Source organism: Cryptomeria japonica, chromosome 5 (genome assembly GCF_030272615.1).
Source record: "Cryptomeria japonica chromosome 5, Sugi_1.0, whole genome shotgun sequence".
Classification (NCBI taxonomy): Eukaryota; Viridiplantae; Streptophyta; class Pinopsida; order Cupressales; family Cupressaceae; genus Cryptomeria; species Cryptomeria japonica.
Window position 1 is genome coordinate 43,729,887 of NC_081409.1, and position 20,848 is coordinate 43,750,734.

General features: G+C 38.1%; 1 protein-coding gene across 1 annotated transcript in view; it reads left to right on the forward strand.

The window, feature by feature from the left end:
• Nucleotides 1-20,537, forward strand: part of LOC131039931 (pentatricopeptide repeat-containing protein At3g18110, chloroplastic) — a 104,228-nt gene extending 83,691 nt beyond the window's left edge. The window contains exons 3-4 of the mRNA XM_059221210.1: nucleotides 18,790-18,880; nucleotides 19,112-20,537. Coding sequence (XP_059077193.1) covers nucleotides 18,790-18,880; nucleotides 19,112-19,618 — 598 coding nt within the window. The 3' untranslated portion in view covers nucleotides 19,619-20,537. The remainder of the gene's footprint in view (nucleotides 1-18,789; nucleotides 18,881-19,111) is intronic.
• The last annotated feature ends 311 nt before the right edge of the window (nucleotides 20,538-20,848 follow it).

A 20,848-nucleotide genomic window follows, 5' to 3' on the forward strand; every position in this document is an offset into this window, starting at 1 on the left:
TTCAGATGGTTTGTGTTGTGATGCCTCGACATTTTTCGTACATTCCTCCAGGGCACTCATGTTTACAACTTCTGATTTGAGTTCACTTTCATTATGCATTTATGGGTGTCTATACATTGTTTCAAATCTCCCAATTTCTGCATGTGCATAGGCTTCTGTCTTGCCGGTACGTTTATAAAACTCCCAATTGATGGGTGTCTATATATAATCATACACTTATGCATTATCTATTATGCATAAGAAACATCTATATATATATCATAATTGATTGTGAGAAGGAAAGTGCTGAGGAAGGCAGATCTGATATACTATCAGTCTGTCGTATTATGCCTGATCTGAAGATAAATTCCTTTGGTGTATATGTTCAACTGCTATAAGTCGATCCTACACTTATGCGCTCTTATGCTGAATGTTTTGATCTTCCTTGGTAATTGTATTTGTTTACTGAATGTGCTTTTATCTGATCATACTTGAGTGATTTGTTGATGTCTCCTTTCATCACAGCCCTCTCCCTTTTATATCCTATTACTCCTTGAGGAGAGGTGATCCTTGTGAGGAGACATGCCTCTTTTTCCCTTGATTGTATCTCTTCATGTTTCATTAACAACTTTAATTATCTCATGCTGTTTGTTATAGTTGTTTTGTTATTAGTCTTGCTTGCTGATCTCCAAGGAATGACTTCTGCTTATTCACGTGTGCTGTGTATAGAGATATTAATCGTTGTTGTTGTATTGTTTGTCTCCTATGATCGAATCACTACTTCTTATCCTTGATCGCTGTTGATGTGTTTTTTATGCACAAAACATTTCAGAATGAAGTACCAAGGTAATTTACCCTCTCTTGAACAAAATCACCTCAGATGCTAAGAATGAGATCAACTAAAATGATTCCAAGGTTTCTACATGTTAGGTCTTGATGAGTGGGTAAGTTTAGTGGTTGATGTGAATTGCTGTGTTTCACTTGGGGGCTTACACAAATGTTTGGATTATCATGAATGATGCGGAATAGGTGCACTGACAACTTAAGATTTATCAATGTGGCTCTAGATTTACTTCTTACTAAAAATGGGGGAAAAAGAATAGGGTTCAGGAAATCTATTCTAAGCCTAGGAATGTAGGAAATGATGAATGGATCTAATAGAATCAAACCAGGCAAGGTCTCACAATCAGGTATTGACTCAAGCTTAGTGCAATCATCTAAGGTATACTTAAAGATTTTCAGGCTGTCACCATCAAACATAGACACCATCCAATTTGAGTTATGCTTACTCAAATTCTAGTTGACCACACAAGGCACACTTACCAGTGGCAAGAGGCTAGTGGTATGGATTAAGGATTCCACACAAATAAATTCAACAAATCTTCCACTCAATCTAACATACATGAAAATAAATTCTAATCTAAATTCTAATCTAACTTGGAGGAATTGAGAACCATGAATGCAAATACAACACATGAAGAGCAAAATCACCAACAATTGAACAATGATTAGGATTCAAATAGTTGCAACATATACCAACAATTCTACAAAAACTCTCTCTTACAAATGAGAGACAAGGAGGCATGTATAGAGTCTCTTACAAAATGGATGGCCCAGATTGATCTAAGATCAACGACCGAGATCATGCCAACAAAACCCTAGAATTGCCCTAATTAGGGTTACATAAAAAATGGCGGCACCAACATATGGCCCAATGAAAAGATACCTAGTCATCAAATAGGGAATCTTCTAGAAGATTCCTCCCTGCATCTCTCTCTCTCTCTCTCCTAGCATACTCCAAGAATCTAGCCAATACTGAATCTAACTCCTCTATGGAAATGCTAGGCAAGGTATCCTGTTGTAAATCAATCACGTCCAGTGAATCCGAGCAAGCATTCAAAGTGTTCTCCCATTCTGGCATAAGCTTCTGCGAATTATGAACATGAATCAACAAAGAGACCAAGTCATCAATCTGACTCTTCTGCAAAGAGTCCTACTGGCAAAAATACATACATTTCATCTTGTCTCTTAATTTGGCTAAGTGTAAACCACTAGCATCACTAACATCAATACCTAATAATTCCTCAATTGAGGCAAGGATCTTCATCTGAATGTCCTGAATTAATCCTTCCATCTCCATACAACTCAATTGGGCGCTCTCATAAGTTGATTTCTTCACGGCTAATGCACAATACTAGCCATGGAAATCGTATCTGTCTCCACTGTGCAAAATGTTCTCGCTGACCAAGGTGGAATTAAGAACCTTCTTCAATGCTTGGAGGCGTGGAATAGTCCTCTCTTGGATAGGCCGAAATTCTTCCCAAATTCCCTCCAAATACTGGATTTTGAATATAAGCCCTGTTGTCCTATCATATGCATGGACAAACTGAGTAAGGAAATCATCTGCCTGCTTTCTTGTGCTTTCAATCCACTTTTCCACCTCTGAGTGCGTACCTCTCACTACCTCGCAGTGTGAATGTATTTCATGGTCAACTGCAATAGGAGAAATAAGGGTGGGATCTCCATGCCTTGTCCCTGCAATATACTCTCTAAGTCTAATATTTTCTTCTTTGTACCTTTCATTCTCTGCAATCGCTCTGTCTAACCTTGCATTGATTTCCTGGAGGTTTTCACCAATCTCCTGGAATTTCTGTTCTTTGGACGTACGACCAAGGGCAACTGAAGTGATCTGGAAATTCATAGGAGTAGCAATGTCCGCTGTCACGCCTGCAATAGGAACAACAATCTGTGCAATCCGCATTCCTGTCTCATCTCTAGCTATGTGCGACAAAATCTTTGCTTTCTTGGGCTCCTTCCCCTTAGCACTCCTAGCTAGGTAGTCATCAATATCATCAATAGGTTGTACCTCTATCATTTGTTTACTTTTCTCCATACTTCTCAGCCATTCAGGAATAGCAGCCATCTCCATACCATCATCGAGACATATTTCTCGATCAAGTCCTTTCAATGCCGAAATCAAGGAAGCAATAATTGTTTGGGGAATTAATCGGCAAATCAAAAGTATAAGATTTTTTCAAAAAATCGGGAAAAAATCGGATTTACAAAAAAACGTAAAAGATTGTAAAAAAACAATCAAAAACTACTTTTTTTATATATATTAAGGCATTTCCATAGCATAGAGATATTTTAGGCAAATAAAATAGACACTTGAACACATGAATTGTAGGAAATAGATTTCTGTTGTTTATATTCATATCACCGATTACGTTGCACAAAATACACCATAAATAATATCTAGATGGTGATAGATGTCAAAATGTCAATTACAATATAGTTTGTGACTTTGAACAAAGTCAACTTGTAAACTAAGTACAAAATTCCAAAATATCAAATGTAGGCAATGGCATGCTAGAGGGCAGGAGGCTCTGATGATGAAGCTCCCAGGTGAGAGCCTGTCCTAATTCAATCCATCCATTGAGGAGCAAAGTTGGCTTGCCTCGTGATATCAAAATCTTTAGTTTCAAGTGGACAATCAACAACAACATCATCATCATCATAAACATCATCATCATCATCATCAACATCTTCAGCAACAATCAACTCACACTCTGGATATATCTCATCAAGGTCAATTGGCAAGCCATCCTCAATAGTTCCTGATTTTGCCCATGTAGAAATTAGTGTTTCCCTTTGCAAGTGAAAAACACAATGAATAGTGAATAGTGAATAGAATTTCAAAAACTGCAACTATATATTAATATTCTCACCTAGAGCTTTCCTTATCTTCAAGCGAAGGTTGTGATGAACAAATACCAAGTCATTCAGTCGTTGTTGTGATAGGCGGTTGCGTTTTTTGGAATGTATGTGTTCAAAAACACTCCAATTATGCTCACAAGCTGATGAGCTGCACGGTTGGCTCAAAATGCGCACTGCCATCCACCTTAAATTTGGTATTTCGTCTCCAAAAGAAGCCCACCATGCAGCCGAAAAACACATCATATGGAGATGATATTGTAAGACTAATAATATCTTATAATCTTAACGAGCTTAATGAGCATGTTGGCAAAATAAAGAGATTGTTAAAAGTTTATAGTCTACCTGGTTGAATAGTCTTTCTACTTTGTATAGCAGCCCTAGAAGAGAGAAAACCCTTAGCATGCTTGTACACTTCCAACTCTATCGTAGCCGCATCAAATTTTTCCAAGTCAGGAAACATTTTTTCCAAGCACTTGAAAAATCCTCGTTTGATCTCAGCATCAATTTCCAAGAAGTCAGTCTTATAGAATAATAAAGGATTGAGAAAGTATCTTGCAGCATGGAGAGGAGTGTGCATCTGTCCATCCCATCTCCTGTCAATTATGTCCCACAATGGCATATACCTATCCCTATTATTTTCCAGCTTACTCCTTATCACCTCCTTGGCCCTATCCATGGCCTCATACACATATCCCATGGGGGGTTTTTCCCCATCCACTAGTCTCAAGACTTTTACTAAAGGCTCTGAAAATTCTACAATTTGCTCAATTGATTCCCAAAAGGTGGTAGAATACATATACTCTGCAACTGCTTTGCCATTTGCTTGAGTTGTGAAGCTAGACTCCATCCACTCAGTTGAAACAAACATTCGCCTCAAATTACCTTTCTGTTCACATAACGTTTGTAATGCAAGGAAATATGTTGCAAATCTTGTCACCCCTGGTCGAACTAGCTCCTTGCCTCCTGTGAAAGAGCGCATTATAGCCAAAACCCTCGTGTGATTATAAACAAATTTGGTAACCTTGTGAGCCTTCTGAAAGGCCGCCTTAACCCATTCTATTTTTCCAATGCCCTCTAGGGTTAGATCAAGGCAATGTGCTGCACATGGTGTAAAAAACACAGAAGGGTATTTATCTGTCAGAAGTCTCCTTGCAGCAACACAAGCAACAACATTCTCTGTGATAAATTGAACCACATTTTGTGGCCCTACATCCATAACTACCACGTCATACATCTCAAACAATGTATTTGTGGATTTAATCATATTAGATGCATCCACAGATTTTAGAAAAACAGTGCCAATCTCACAAGAGACAAGGAAGTTAATGAGAGTTCGGTTCCTTCTATCTGTCCAACCATCTGACATGATACTGCAACCAGTTCTAGCCCACTGTAACCGATGTTCTTTAACAACATCTTGAACATCCTCTACTGCATCTTTCAGCATACCAACCCTCAATGACTCATAAGACGGGGCTTGAAACCCAGGTCCTACAGCTGCAATAGCATCTACCATGGGTTGCCAATATGGATTTCTGGAAGCATGGAATGCCATGTGAGAGGAATACCAAAAATTACCAATGGTCTTCTTTGCTTGTTCAGTGACAGTTCTCCTCCATCCTGTACTCTCCAGAGTGGTTTGTGATCTTGGTGTAGTACGAAGTTGGAAGAAAGTATTAATATTTCCTCCACCTGTGGTTGGTCCACGTGCTATAGAATTAGGTGTTGACCCACATTCCCTGAAAGTCCCATCTTCGCCATCCTCCTCACCCAAATGGTTTGTCCTAGGATCTACAGAACTAGAACCTAGTTCAACCCCAATTCTTGCCTTTTTTGCCTTACTCTCAACAATCCCCTCAAGAGATTTCTTTGCCTGATATGAGACATCCGCAGGGCATGCTTTGCATATCACTGTGTTATTTCCTCGTTCTTTGGACAAATGCCATTTGAAACGATAAATTCCACCACTGATCTCTTCTAGACACCAATTGCACTTGACCTTCATGCTACCAGGAATTGTTGTGCAATGTGTCCACGCAAAGTCTTTTTGACGTGGCATTCTGATCAAGAATCAGATCTACAAAAACATTACACTCAGTCTTTATTTTTGAGGGATCTTGGGTTGGGTTTGTGTATAATAATTGCATTTGAATTTCATTGACACGGGAAATTGCAAATGTAAATGTGATTGAATTTCAATACACAATCTAGTACAGTGGGAAGTTGCTCGATACATAATCTAGTACAAAAGACCACAAACAACAGTGACATTAATTCATAAATTTATGACATCAAGACAAAGAAATGATAGTAAGAAGTCACACAATTATATGGGCGCCTATATCAGACCTTTAACAGTCAAATAATCAATGATAGTCATGTTTATAAATAATCTTAAAGGTAGGTGTAAGAGCAGTGTTTGTGTCAATGTGAAGGCATGCATGTTAAACTTGACTATATATTAGATGCACAGTTAAACTTGACTATATATATTTTTTATATATTAAGTCAAGTTTAACTGTGCATCTAATATATCAAAAATTTTAATATATTCTGATTCAGAATACATATTTTTTTAATGAGAATACATATTTTTCAAGAATACATATTTATCAGAATACATTATTTTTTATCAGAAATTTCTGATAAAAAATATATGTATTCTGATAAATATGTATTCTTGAAAAATATGTATTCAAATACATTATTTTTTATCGGAAATTCCGATAAAAAATATATGTATTCTGATAAATACGTTTTTTGGAAAAATATGTATTCATATTTTTCCAAAAAACGTATTTATCAGAATACATATATTTTTTATCGGAATTTCTGATAAAAAATAATGTATTAATGTTAGAATACATTATTTTTTTTAACAGAATACATAGTTTTCAGAATAAATATTATTGAAAACCCCAAAAATAGGAATATGGCATGACAAAATATGTTTTGTGATTTAAAAAAAAATCTTGAAAGCCCAACAAAATCATCAACATATTGAAAACCCGAAAAAAAATATTTGGAAGAAATCAACATACCTCTCTCGTAGCACCTGAATGATGAATCAACCTCGCTCGGCTCTGTCGCAGCACTTGAATTGACCCGGCAGAGAAGAGACGAAAATGGCAAGGAGGAAACTTGCGTTTAACCTCCTACAACCCCGCGTCCGTTATAAAGGTGTCGCGATGATTTTTTCGCGCGATTTTGTGATTTTCGTGGTAGTTTAGGGTTTGGCGGTTTAGTGATTTTCGCGTGTTATTTTTACCCGATTTAAGGGTCCGTTTTATTCGCAATTAATCGCGTTAAAGTCGTTGAAAAACCCCAAAAAATCGTTGACCGATTTTCCGCGATTTTTTTTGGGAATTAATCGCCAAATCTGCTGATTCGCGATTAATCGCGATCAGTCGCGATTGTTTCACGATCATTGCTTCTATGGCCGAAATAACATCATCATTATCATACTCCTGGTCCAATCATATACCTCATTTCCCAAGCTAACTTCCAAAAGGACAGTAGGGGAGTCTGGCTGATCATTATTCTCATCAGGAGGTGCAGATGTCGCTGTGGCATGGAACTCCTGAATATTCTCTGGTAGTATCATTGTGTTGGAACACTGCTGAGTCTCCTTATTCTATTCTGTTACTTCAATCACTTTGATTGATGAGACACTGGGAGGGGGTGAAGGAATGATAAGCGGAGGAATGATAGTCTTCTGTTTCTTCTTCACCTCCTCAATCTTCTTCCCTCTGGCCTTGACTTCTCCTGGCGTGTTCTTCCTTCTCTTGGGAGCTTGACTCTCTTCGTCTACATGAATCTTGACATCACTGACAATTCTTTGATCATCCTCAGAAGTAGACTCTTCTGGTTTCATCTTTTCATAAGTGAAGGGAACACCCATGTCAACTAACTTATTCATTTGTATATCCACCCATATGCGGGAGAAATTCAAGACCTCTCTCATCAATATATTCAGGTCAATCTCTTCTGACTCTGACCAATTAGGCAATGGGATTGCCTTCTTCATTTCACTCTCATACCGTGGATGTGTATGATCTCTATCATCTAATACCTGATCAGGAATGAGGAAAAGTCCACACTTCCTCATGAAATCCACTTAACATTTTGGACCACATTCTTCTCTTCACTGCTTGCTCGTCCATCAGGTTAGCCCAATAATCTTCTATGTCAATCTTATGAGTGAACTTCTCTCCTCTGATCCTTCCGACCTTCTTGTCTGGATCAAATCTTTCTCTCTTCTTGTATGTAGCAAATCGGTAGAATGCAAGCTCCTCACTCGCAGTGCTGGCGGCTATGGCGGATTGGCAAACTTCTGACGTCTTCCCAACTGAAATAGGGAATGCCATTCCTGTCTTGTGCTTCTCTCTTTGGATAACATCGAACTCTAGAAGCTGTCTCGCCACTTCCAACAATATCATTCTGTTGGTAGGATACCTAGGAAGTCTGTAGGGTTCAGATTGAAACCCATGAATCCTGAGGTATGTGAAAGTGGGAAACTGTATATACCACGATCCATATTTTTCTATTAACTCTGTTGCCTCCTTGGACAATATTCTGTGGATTTCGCCTTGCAACATCCGTGTGATGTACATAGTGAATGCATCATTCGCTCTCTTATAGTCTTCAATTCTATGCATGCTTAGCTGGGGTAGCATTCATAACTTTTAAATTGTCCTTGCCCATTCCCGACTTCACCTTTGCATATTAATCCTCTGTATGAAACAAACCATGCAAGCAGGTACACCAGGTAAGAAGTCATGGCGAATGACTTGGACCGCTCTACATTCCTCAGCTGAAAATCTAGGTTGTCACTTACAATCTTGGACCAATTCACTAGTGTTCCTCTAAGACAATCCTGGATGAAGTAGAACATCCATCCATCAAATATTGCTCCCTGCGGCATCCTGTTGTGACATATTCACACATCGCCCCATTGCAAATGGGGACCCCTACTTTTTTTGCTTTCTGGGGTTTGCTTTCTAGGTGTTTAGGGTTTGTCTGTTAGCCTTTGCATTTTGAGTGTCGCCAAGGGATCAATAGGATGGTAGGCTTTGCTTGAGCCAGGGGAGTTAGCAGGTGCTCCAGGTTAGGATTTCTTTGAGAGTCTTCCTTAGGGCCTGGTTTTGCTCTTGTTGCTAATTGTGTCTTGCTTTGTGAGTGGGTATCATTCTTGAAGGTCCGAGCAAGGTCAAGTTGGTGAGTGATGAAGTCTGGAATGTCATCCTGATCTTCAAATGCCCTGAAATTTGGCTAAGTCTGGAATGTCCTGATCCTGAAATTTGACTGTCTGGAAAACTGAAGAATCCTCCAAAAACTAGATTTTGCAATATAACTCCTGGAGGTCCGAAACCACTCTCAAACATCCTGGAAGTATATATGGAATATGACTTAAAGTATTTCTTATACTTAAATGTTATATTCCATAAAATGACCTTGACGGAGAGTCCAAAATGTCAAATTTCACTCCTGACCCTTCCAAAGGGTTCAGAGCAAAATTCTCCATAAGACATTCTACTTTGACCAAAACCTAGAACTAACGCATTCCCAAGCTTGAATGAAGGTAAAAGCGCTTGTTTGAATGAAGAAATGTGAAAATGAAGTTAGGATCTTGGCCAAGAATAGGGATTTTGCTCTTGACCCTTCCAAAGGGTCCAGAGCGAAAATCCTTGAAGACCTCAAATTCTCACTTATCAAGGCCAAATTTCTAGTTCCTAAGTCATGTTTGAAGGTATTTTTGAATGTTCTAGCTTTGTCAAGATTGAAAGATGAAGGATTTTAGTCAAGAAGATGAATTTCGCTCCTGACCCTTCCAGAGGGTCTAGAGCGAAATTCTTGAAAACACTCATTTTTCCTTTAGCAAGAGTCAAGACCAAGGTGAAGATGCATGAGGAAGGATCTATGTTTGCCTCCCAAAGAGGATGAAAATAGGAAAAGTCAAGGATCCAACCCAAAAAATGATTTTCGCTCCTGACCCTTCCAAAGGGTCCAGAGCGAAAATCTTTGTAGCTCTCATTTCCTTTCAAATTTTGACTAAGTGTTGGTTTCTAGGGCATGTTGGGGGATGAATTGGTATGTTCTTGCCTTGAGATGGAGTTGATTGATTTTGAAGAACAAGATTTTGGCCTAAAGGAGAATTTCGCTCCTGACCCTTCCAAAGGGTCCAGAGCGAAATTCATCATAAACTTCATTTGCTACCTTGTTTGACCTTGAAACCTTCTTCTGCAGGTGGAAAATGATCCAAGTTTGCTTCTTGAAGTGGTTTGAAGTTTGAAAAGTGAGTAATCTAGCCTAGAATGAGATTTTCGCTCCTGACCCTTCCAAAGGGTCTAGAGCGAAAATCTTCCTAAAGCTAATTTCCTCCCTAGTTTGACCAAATTTTGATTTGCAGAGCATCTTGAAAGGAAGGATGGACGTGTTTGGAAATGTGTGAGAGCTTTGAAAAAATGAAGGATTCTAGCCAAGAAGGTGAATTTCGCTCTTGACCCTTCCAAAGGGTCCAGAGCGAAATTCCTTGCAAGCCTATTCTTTTGACCTTGTTTTGGCTTAAGACCTTATCCCTTGGGTGAAGAATGATGTCTAGTTGTCTTCTAGAGTGGATTGGAGTTGAAGAAATGGAGAATCAAGCCAAGAATGAGATTTTTGCTCCTGACCCTTCCAAAGGGTCCAGAGCGAAAATCCTCCTAGACCTCATTTCTTTCCTTATTTGACTAAAATTTGATGTCCAAGGCATGATGAGAAGGAGAATGAACATGATCTTGCCTTTAAGAGTGTTTGGTAGCTATGAAACTGAAGGATTTTAGCCAAGAAAGGAAATTTTGCTCCTGACCCTTCCAAAGGGTCCAGAGCGAAATTCCTTACAAGCCTACTTTTTGACCTTTCTTAGGCTTAAAACGTTGTTCCTAGGGCGAAGAGAGATGAGATTTTTCCTTGCAATGAAGTTTCAAGTTGAAAGAATGATGATTTTTGGTCAAGAATGAGATTTTCGCTCCTGACCCTTCCAAAGGGTCCAGAGCGAATTTTCTCAAAACCTATCTTTTCCCTCAAATTTATGCCAAGTCTAGTGTGGGTCAAGATTAGAGGTGTCTTTAGGCATGTCCTTGAATGGTCAATAATTATCAAGTTTGAAGGAATTGAGCCAAATGATGAAAATTGCTCCTGACCCTTCCAAAGGGTCCAGGGCGAAAATTCTTCAAACACCTATTTTCCCTTGCAAAATCTAGTCAAACGTTAGGTTTTCATGGCTTGGATGGGTGCAAGGAGACATGTTCTTGCCTTTCGAAGTTAATTGGTGTTGAAAAATGATGGAAATTAGCCCAAACCAAGGATTTCGCTCCTAACCCTTCCAAAGGGTCCAGAGCGAAAATCTTAGGATCACCTACTTTCTTTGCAAGAAAAGTCAAAATTTTGATTTTTATGGCCTAGTTAGGAGTGAGGCAATGTGTCCTTAGTCTTGGAGGTGAATTCAAGTTGAAATGATGGAGGAATGAGCCTAAAACAAGATTTTCGCTCCTGACCCTTCCAAAGGGTCCAGAGCAAAAATCCTAAAACCCATCATTTTCTCTAAAATTTGTGCTAGGCCAAGCTTAGACCTAGGTAAGATAAGCCCTTAAGATTGCCTTTGAATGGATTTTGGCCACCAAAAATGTAAATTTTGAGCTAAGACAAGGATTTCGCTCCTGACCCTTCCAAAAGGTCCAGAGCGAAATCCTAGATAGGTCCTGTTCCTGGCTAAGTTTTTGAGCGAATTCTCCTTTTTGGGCCTTATGAAGATCAAACCAATGTTGCCAACTTGAGGAGTGGATTTGATATGAGGGAGTCTAGATGAAGTGAAGTGGAGGAAGTGAAATTGAGTGTGAATAAGCAAGCAAAAATTGAATTTCGCTCCTAACCCTTCCAAAGGGTCCAGAGCGAAATTCTTCATCTACCTATTTCCTCCTTGTGTCAAGTCAAGACTTGGAGTCCTAAGGGGTAGTTGGGATGGAAGGATGTTATTTAGCCTTGCAGGATAGATTGGAGTGAAGAAGATGAAGGATCAAGCTTAAACTTGAATTTCGCTCCTGACCCTTCCAAAGGGTCCAGAGCGAAATTCCCAAAATCACCTAGTTTGCCCATGAGGAAGGTCAGGTTGTAGATTCCTAGCCTTTGGTGAGGAGAAGGATAGCGTATGCTTGCCTTGGAAGACATTTTGGAGTAGAGACATGATGGAATTTGTCCAAAAATGCAAAATTCGCTCCTGACCCTTCCAGAGGGTCCAGGGCGAAATCTTTTGAAACTATTATTTTTCACCTTGTTTGGGCCAGGCAAGGAGCTGGTTGTGAGGTAACGTTGAAAAGAGGTCCAAGTTGGCCAGGAATGCTAATTTTGCTCCTGACCCTTCCAGAGGGTCCAGGGCGAAATTCTTATAGGGCTTGTCCCTGGAAAGAGTCTTGAACTAACTTCATTTTAATATCTTTTGTTGATGATTTAAGGGGTGAAATACTATGTTGAAATGAATTTATTATGTCCTTAATCATCTTTTGATTTGTTTTTGCAGATGAAAGAAGATCAAGCCAAGACAAGGACGACCTTCTCCGGTCCAGCATCATCAGGGACGACCTCTTCCAGTCCAACATTTGAAGGAAAGGTACACCATCCATCTTGCACATCAAAGACAAAGGAGGTTAAAGCAAGGGTTCATTGAAGAAGTAGACAGTTCCAGAAGAGTTAACTAGAATTAGCTTCTTAGCATCATCAAATTGAATATCTACCAAGTTGCAAGTGTCAGACAAGGTGGCATCCCAGTCAGCACTCCTCCAGTCGGATTGGTCCACCTCAGTGTGTCTAGATTCAATGTACCTGACTCATCAAAGATGGCACAAACTTCGATGTACCTACCCCGGTTATCCATTGGTCGAATATTCCAGAGAAGACATGTGTCCAAATAATGCAATTATTTCATTGGTCAGAATTGAGTTGGTTGTAACAAACCCTAATTAGGGTTTTCATTGTAAAATCTCGGCCATTGATCTAAAATTGATCTGAGCCATATAATTGTATTGAGAGCGCTATATAAGCCTTGGCTCCTCATTTGTAAAGGCTAATAGTTAGTCATTAATAGCTAGAAGGTTAATAGTTAGTTCATAGAGGTTAGAATAGCTAATGATTAATAGCAAATAGAATAGCAGTTAGAGGAGAATAGGAAGAGAAAGCAAAGATTGTTGCCAAGATGTTGTAAAAGACTTGTAAACTTCATTGAAGAAATGGTGAAATCTATGGGTTGATTCAACAATTTGCATGGTCTCTATACTTCTCAGATTTGACTTCATGTTATTAGATGAGTGGAAGAAATGTGTTTGATTGATGGTGAAATTTGTATATCTATACTACTAGCAGTTTGTTGATTGTAGACTTGCCTTGTGTAGTCAATTGGAATCATTCAGCTTGAGCTTAACTTCAATTGTCGCTTCTTCATTGACATGCATCAGCTTGATGGTGTCTATGCCTGTAGTGATAATTTGAACATCATAAAGCTTTCCTTCGAAGATCGCACTAACCTTGTGGAGATGGTCCTGGGATGTCAAAACAAGACTTAGTTAGAATTTCATCAAAGGTCATTTATTGCTCTTACATTCTTAGTGTCAGAATTAGATCCTTTCCTCACCCTCATCCTTTTTTCTTTTTTGAAAATCTAGGCTAGTGAAATCCTGTGTTCCAGTAATATTCAAAGCAAATCAGACGTTTAGGTCGTCAAGTGTAAGTCCCCTTGTGATTCCAGCAAAATCACATCATACCACAGAGAGCTTATCCACGAGTAGAGAACCTACATACAAGAACCTTGGAGTTGCCTCGACTGATCCTTCGGCGAGATCTTCAGCAGTCGGGAAACTTTGCTCAAGAGAGGATAAGGTACCTTTAGATATTTTATTCTGTGTTTGGTTGTATACAAAATACACATCAACACATCCCCATCACTCTGTTGAGTAGGAATATCAAATCACTATATTCCTCCTTAAAATCTATGCACATGAGTGTCTTGGGAGCCTTGGAATGATGAGACCTAGGCTCAATCATCCACTCTTTGTTAATTAAATTCTTGCATACACCCACCTTCGTGTATCTTTTTGCATAATCCTCCTTGGTCACATTCTTCATGTCTGTTCCGCGTGGAATTCCGAACACCTCAGCAATGGCATCCTCAGCAAGGTAGGCGATGACAACGCCCTTAAGACTCTTAATCATTCTTGTGAGCGGATCGTAACATCGTGCACATTCCAGGATAAGCTCATTGCACTGTATGGACTGTGGAAATCCAGCGGCATGGAAAATGCCACTCTTCATGATATTCGCATATGCTGGGGAAGGAACCTGATCTCTGACTCAGAACATCCGACGCTGCATCTGGTCGAAGTCCAAGAAATGCATGTTTGTATCAGTGATCTCCTTCCATCTGGATGAAATCTTAGGCTCTGGATAAAACCCAGTCTCCAGCATCTTCAATAGTTCTTTCCTTTCCTTATATCTTGACTTTGACATCGCACCTGTACGAAGCTCGAAGTTAGACTTAGGAAAATAAATAATGTTCGTAATACAATTCCTAACTTTCTAAAGATTTAGCTAATTTAGAGCATGGAGTCAGGAAAATAATCCATACACTTGGTAAATTTTAGCAATTAAGTTCAAAGTGTGACAACACTAAGGCATGGAAGCCTTCCATAAAATTCATTTAATACCTCCTTATGCTTAGAAAATATGCAAGCTAAAATGCAAAGGAGTATACTGGATTGATGATGACTAAGGAAAGGTGTGAAATGTTGTGTTTTCACCCAATGAATGTCTGAAGACACCTTCCGTAGTCAACAATGGAGGTCAACAATTTTGAAGATAACCTTAAAATCAGACTCTTAAAACATGTTGTAATCTTCAAAATGTGCATAATCTTGATAAAAATCAGTTCTAATGATGAAAATAATCATACTCAGGAATGTATGGCTGGTAAAAAATTTATTTTTGAGGACAAGTCTGAAAATTGAATACTTCAGACTTACCAGCGTCTTGCCAAGTGGTTTAAATCCCTGAAAATGATGAAAAATGGTAAGGAAACAGCTCCAAGCAAATTCACCAAAAATGGTTAGGTGGCTGGAAATGAAAATTTCTGAAGACAACCGCCAACAATGGAGTTTCAGACTTGCAACAGCGATAAAATGTTCTAAAAAATGCACAAAAAACTCCATAAAACACCTCCGAATGCTAAATGTTTAAGTTGGAATTGGCTGGGCAATAAAAACTTAAGTCTGAAAATTAATGGCAGCCATTAATGGAGGTCAAAATCTGAAGCAAACCTTAGATCTGAAGCGAATCAGCAGGCTGGAAATGATGGCAGCCACCAAGAATGCACAAAAATCATCAAAATGTGGCACCAAATCACCTCCCAAGCAAAATCGAAAATTTCTCAAGTATGGCGCCAAAATGGAAATCTGAAAATGATGTCAATGGCAGCTTTTAGATCTGCAGTAGCAAGGATGGCAGCAATCTGAAAAAAATTGCCCAAGTTGGGATTGGATACCCCAAACACAAAAATCGCCTTCCTTAGCAAAAATCGAAATTTTCAGAATTCTGAAAAATGTTGTTAATGGCAGCTTTGATCTGCAGCAATGAAGGTCTGAACAGCAAGCAAAAATGGTGGAAGAAAAATCGCCTAAGTCTCCAAACATGAAATTGCCAATTTTCACCAAAAAATGCTAAAGTTTGAAAAAATTGCCAAACTTAGCAAAATCAAAATTCTGAAACTGGTCTTTAATGGTAGCCAAAAGGAATAGATCAACAAGCTGGAAAAAATGGAGGAAAATAAATCCTCAATCCCACACTTCACAAAAACGCCTTGCTAAAAATTCGCCCAACTTGGAGAAAAAATCGCTTTCATGGAGACACCTGGCATAAATAATAATAAAATAATGCTAAGTCTCCTCTCTTATACTTGCTTTCACCTCTCACTTTCACCACACAAGCAATGTGGGATAAAACATTTGTATAAATACTTGCTTGGTAAAAACCTAACTTGCTTCTAGAAGGTTCAAATATTAAATGATTATTGCAAGTTATTAAATTTTGCTTTTATATTTTAAATAATCATTAATAATTATTTAAAAGCAATTAAAATGGGGCTTATTTATTAAAATATTGTAAATTAAATCCAAAATAAGCCTCCAGGGGAAATTCGATATAGGTTGGGATTGAAAAATCCCTTCAAAAATCATTAAAATGTCAAAATTTACCCCATAAGGGAAATTCGACCCATGCTTGGACAAAAATCCATGCATAACTTCATCAAAATGCACACAAAAACCCTCCCAGGAGAAAATTGATATAGGTTGGGATTAAAAAATCCCTTCAAAAATCATTAAAATGTCAAAATTTATCCTAGGGGAAATTCGATGGCAGTTTGGATTGAAAAATCCACACTCCAAAATCACTTGACTTGGAAAAAACCTCCTTGGTGGAATTTCGACCTTAGTCTGGATGAAAATCCGGACTCAAAACACTTCAAAACATTCCCAGTGGAAAATCGATCCCTGTCTGGATGAAAATCCGGACAAAAATCCTTACAAATGCTCTCAGGGGAAATTCGATCCCTGTCTGGATGGAAATCCGGACAAAACTCCTCACTTAGTTGTCACAAAAATCCTGGTGGAAAATCAACCCAGGCATGGAATCATCCTTAACTTTGTCCGCACTCCTGGTGGAAAATCGATGGTAGTCTGGATAAATCCTGACACTTAGCCAAATTTTAGCACTTCCAGGGGAAATTCGACTTGGGTATGGATAAACAGTGGGGGAAAATAGTAGCCAGTATGGATTTCAGGGGAAACCCATGTGTAGTGTAGATTTTGAGTGGGGGAATGGGTTGGGTAGTTTGGAATGTGAGGGGAAAAGTACTTCTAGAATGGATTTTGACCCTTTAACCCTTGGAATATGAATTTCCCTTAGGATTTTATCATTTTAACCACTCAAAATCACTTAGAAACATTAAATCTGACTGGACTTGGGCTAATTTTCCAAAAATATGAGCGAAACGCTAGGAAAATATTGGAATAAAGTGCGAAATCAATTTGAATAATACCTTAGGAGTGAGAAAACAACTCCAAAAGGTCTGTGAATATCTTGGCACTTTAAAATCACTGATGCGCGTGTTTAAAAACACGTTAACGCTCAATAGGTCTACACTTAGACAAAACTTAGGATCATTAAAATATCAACGTTTGCAACGTGATCCTATAACTTCAAAAACCCTAGACGACACTAGGCATGATTAAAACTCCGAGACTCGGGCACGGGAAATGCGAATTGCCCACTAAGCAGCCAAAACCCTAACCTAACAACGTAGAAAGCCGGCAAAAAGGGGGTCCCCGTTAGCAATGGGGCGATGTGTGAAAAGGTCACAACAATAGCATAATAAGAATAGTTGCTCTTTCTAAGATAGAATCGCTGCTTGACTAAGGTTGAGATCACAGCATTAATTACTAATAAGGTGGCTGCCTTGGTTGATAATAAGATCACTCCTCAATAACAATTTTATATGCCTTGATTGCTGTATATATATCATTTTTTGTATCAATCTAGGATCAGATTGATGTTTGGGTTCAATCTGAGTTTCAGAAAATTGTGAAGTCTTGAAACAAGACAATTTTCTCTTATTAGAGATGGTGCGAGTATGGTTGTCATGGTGGGCACATGACAAACAATTTGACTCTGAGGTGTTTAAATACACTTGCATCATTTGGGTTGTTACAAGGGGTTTGGCGCTACAACCACTATCAATTTCAACACAAAAGTTTAAAGTCAGGCGAAATCATACACAGGGCTAACATCTGATAAAACATACATTTAAATTCAAAATTTATATTAATTTAAAAACTGTTAATAAATACAACTTGACACTTAAATTGTAAATACATAATTAAATATATATCATTGTAAATAATTAACATTTAACATGATTAAAGAAATGCAACCTACTATATGAATGTGGTGGACACTTAGAAAGGCAGTCAAAATTAAAACATGTGTTGTTTTTATTTACACAAATCTGTAATTATTGCCTTTTATAGGGAAATGCACCTGGTAATACTCCAAGACTTATGTAACAACACAAGCCATAAAAATTAAAAATCCCTAGTACAAATCCCCAAATTAAAAAAATTAACAATAAAATTAAAGACCAGAATACAAACTTGAAAATGCAGGAGGACCGATAATAGTATATTAATAACAACACCACTGAACCCCCATAATTTCTATGCACATACTCATTGGCTGTCATTGGACAGAGAAGCAGGTAGGAGGTTTAGAAGGATTTGGCTTTGATCCTGCTCAGCAGATAAGTCTTTATTGCCTTGGATGAGGAATTTCATTACTTTGCTATCGAGATCACTGATGGGGTTCCCAGAGGGGTAAGGGTGTTCTATGGTGTTGGTTAAGATGGCCATTTGTATAATTAAGTGCTGAAGTTGATGAGCATGTTGGTGATCTCAGAGGGCCAATCAAACAGATCTGGATGTCTGTGGATGGGAATGATGGCCTTACTAACATATTTTTCTCAGCTTCCTAACTGTAATGGCACTGTTTAATGAAAAATATTTGAAAAAAGAGGAAGCGAACAAAAGATAACTGGTTTTACCGTGGGTTCTGCAGAGCCTTGTCCACACCCATGGTAGACTGGACTGCGTACTTGGACTGGGTATGAATTGGACATTGGATCCAGGGGCTAGTCTGGGGGAACTAATAACTTAGTTAAATTTTGAATTCTTGGATTTGTATAGGTTTAAGATTCCATGAGCTTAAATTGAATTAGAAAAGTAGATACCCAGCCAACTTTAGGTCCACTTGACAGGTTTGTTTAGGAAATGCCGAGAACAAAGTTAACTGGATGGTTGTTTGAGATAAACTGAAATTTAAGCTTACTATTGTAGATGTCATGCATAGGCATTGAGAATGAAATGGTAATGCTTGACTTGGTTATCATTCTTTTAAGTTTTCTGTAGCTTGCTGTTTATTAAAGAAAGATTGAACAAATTACACTTCGATGCTACATTGTAGGGTCGAAAACAAGGACTGGAGGGCTGATTTTCGGAGGCTTTCTGCTGGTGCAGCATTGGTTGGACTCACACTGTGGATGGATCATATGCAGGTAGCTTCTATCCTGTAGTCTGTTCCTAGAATAATTGTGGAGTTGAAGATCTGTTTGTGATGTCATGAGATTACATTTATTGATTAGACTCATCTAGGCACCAAGACTTTTGATAGCCAAAATAAATTTTATAATGTATGCAAATTGATTTTAATACTGTTTTCTGCTTGTTTGCACTTTGGTTTGAAGTATCATTGAGCTTTGGGCTAACCCAGATAATTTTGTCTATAGGATGCGTCTTTGCAGGGTGTACCAGAATGTTCAAAATCTGTGGTATTAGTAACTGGTAGCAGCATCTACAGTAATGCCATTTCTGTGAACAAAACTTTGAAGGCCTTTTTATGGGAGATGGGTTCACCTTTTTACCCTTCTAAGCTTCACACTGGTATCTTTGTTGCAAAAGGTCATGCTTTGTGTATGTGGCTTAAGGACTCACCATTTTGCATGGATCTTGAACTGAAGAACTGCCAATCTTTACCTGAATATAATTCCATGGACATTTATGAAGGCTCATTAATGAGGTCTGAGATGGTTTCTCCATTTAGACAGATAAATGAACAACTGGGAAAAGTGACTCCTAAAAAATTTTCAAGGCTTGCTCTTATGCCAGATGAGAAACGGGAAAAAGCAATATCTGCTGAATTAAAGGGCAGAAAAGAGGTGCTAGAGAAGAGGAAGGGTTCCATCAGATTAAAGAGGGGAAGGAAATTTAATTTAAAACAAAGAGCCAGAGAGTAATTCTTGTATCTGATAAAATGCAAAGTATTTATGCGTGCTTAACATAGTCATCCAAAAACTATATTGCAGGAATGAGGGCCTTGGCCTGTCCATTTACCTGTATCTCATGTCTCAAGGTCACCATGGAGCTAAACAATGTAGTTCTGATGCATCTAGGATCTTGAGGTTCATTATTTGAATGCATTCTTATGCACACTTATCAGATGGTCAAGAAAAGCTTACACGATTCAGTGTTTACTGTACATTTACAACTTGGCCGAGGGCCTTACAAGATAAATCATTCAAATCATTCATCATTATAGAGCTTAAGTCGTTGGGTGAAACCTTTGGTATATTACCTTTTGCCCAGAGTTGGGAAAAAAAGTTGGATACGAACACATTAAAATTTGCAATAAGTTTCACATATATACCCTATTCTCTTATAAAAACAAATTTTATGAAGTATGGAAATGAAGATAATATATATATATATTTCTATTAGCAAAATAAAGAGAACTTCTGGGTCTTTTATCTTCACTTATTTAGGTGAATGGTGGCATCTGTACACATTGGAGAACATCTTGTGAAGGAGATTATTGCCGAGTGGCTTTCATATTGCTGTTATATAATCGAGATTCCTCTACTCTGACAATCTAATATGGTGGTGTCATTTCCTATTCAAGGCACTTCACAATTAGTCAATGTGGAGTTAGGATACAAAGATAGTGGAGATTGGCAACAATGGTAGGTTCTCCAATGCCTATGGATATAGAGATGAATTGCATTGTCTATAGACTTTGATAGGTCCTACAGATCAACTTGGTTTGAAGGACATAAAAAATCGTCACCATCATCTTTGAGAGCCATCTATTGGTTTTCAGTGTCAATAGTTATTTTGTAAAATACAGTTGACAAAATAAAATAGTGCATTTTGAGTGTATGTAATGTCCCCATTATGATAGGTTTGAAAAATAAATATTATTAGTTCCTGCCATAGGCATAGAACCATTGGCAAGAGGCTGTTGTTAACGAGTTATTAATAAATATTTTTCTAACAAATCAGAATTGAGAATTTACATATCAGATAGCATTATTTTTTCTATTCAAAAAATATTGATCTTGATTCAAATATAGACGCAAATATTTTAAGTAAACATAATTTAAAAATTTAATTTTCTGCAATACCATTGGCTAGAAGATTTTAGGTCATATGGGGGATTATTGTGCTTAGATTAGATAAGAATATATCAT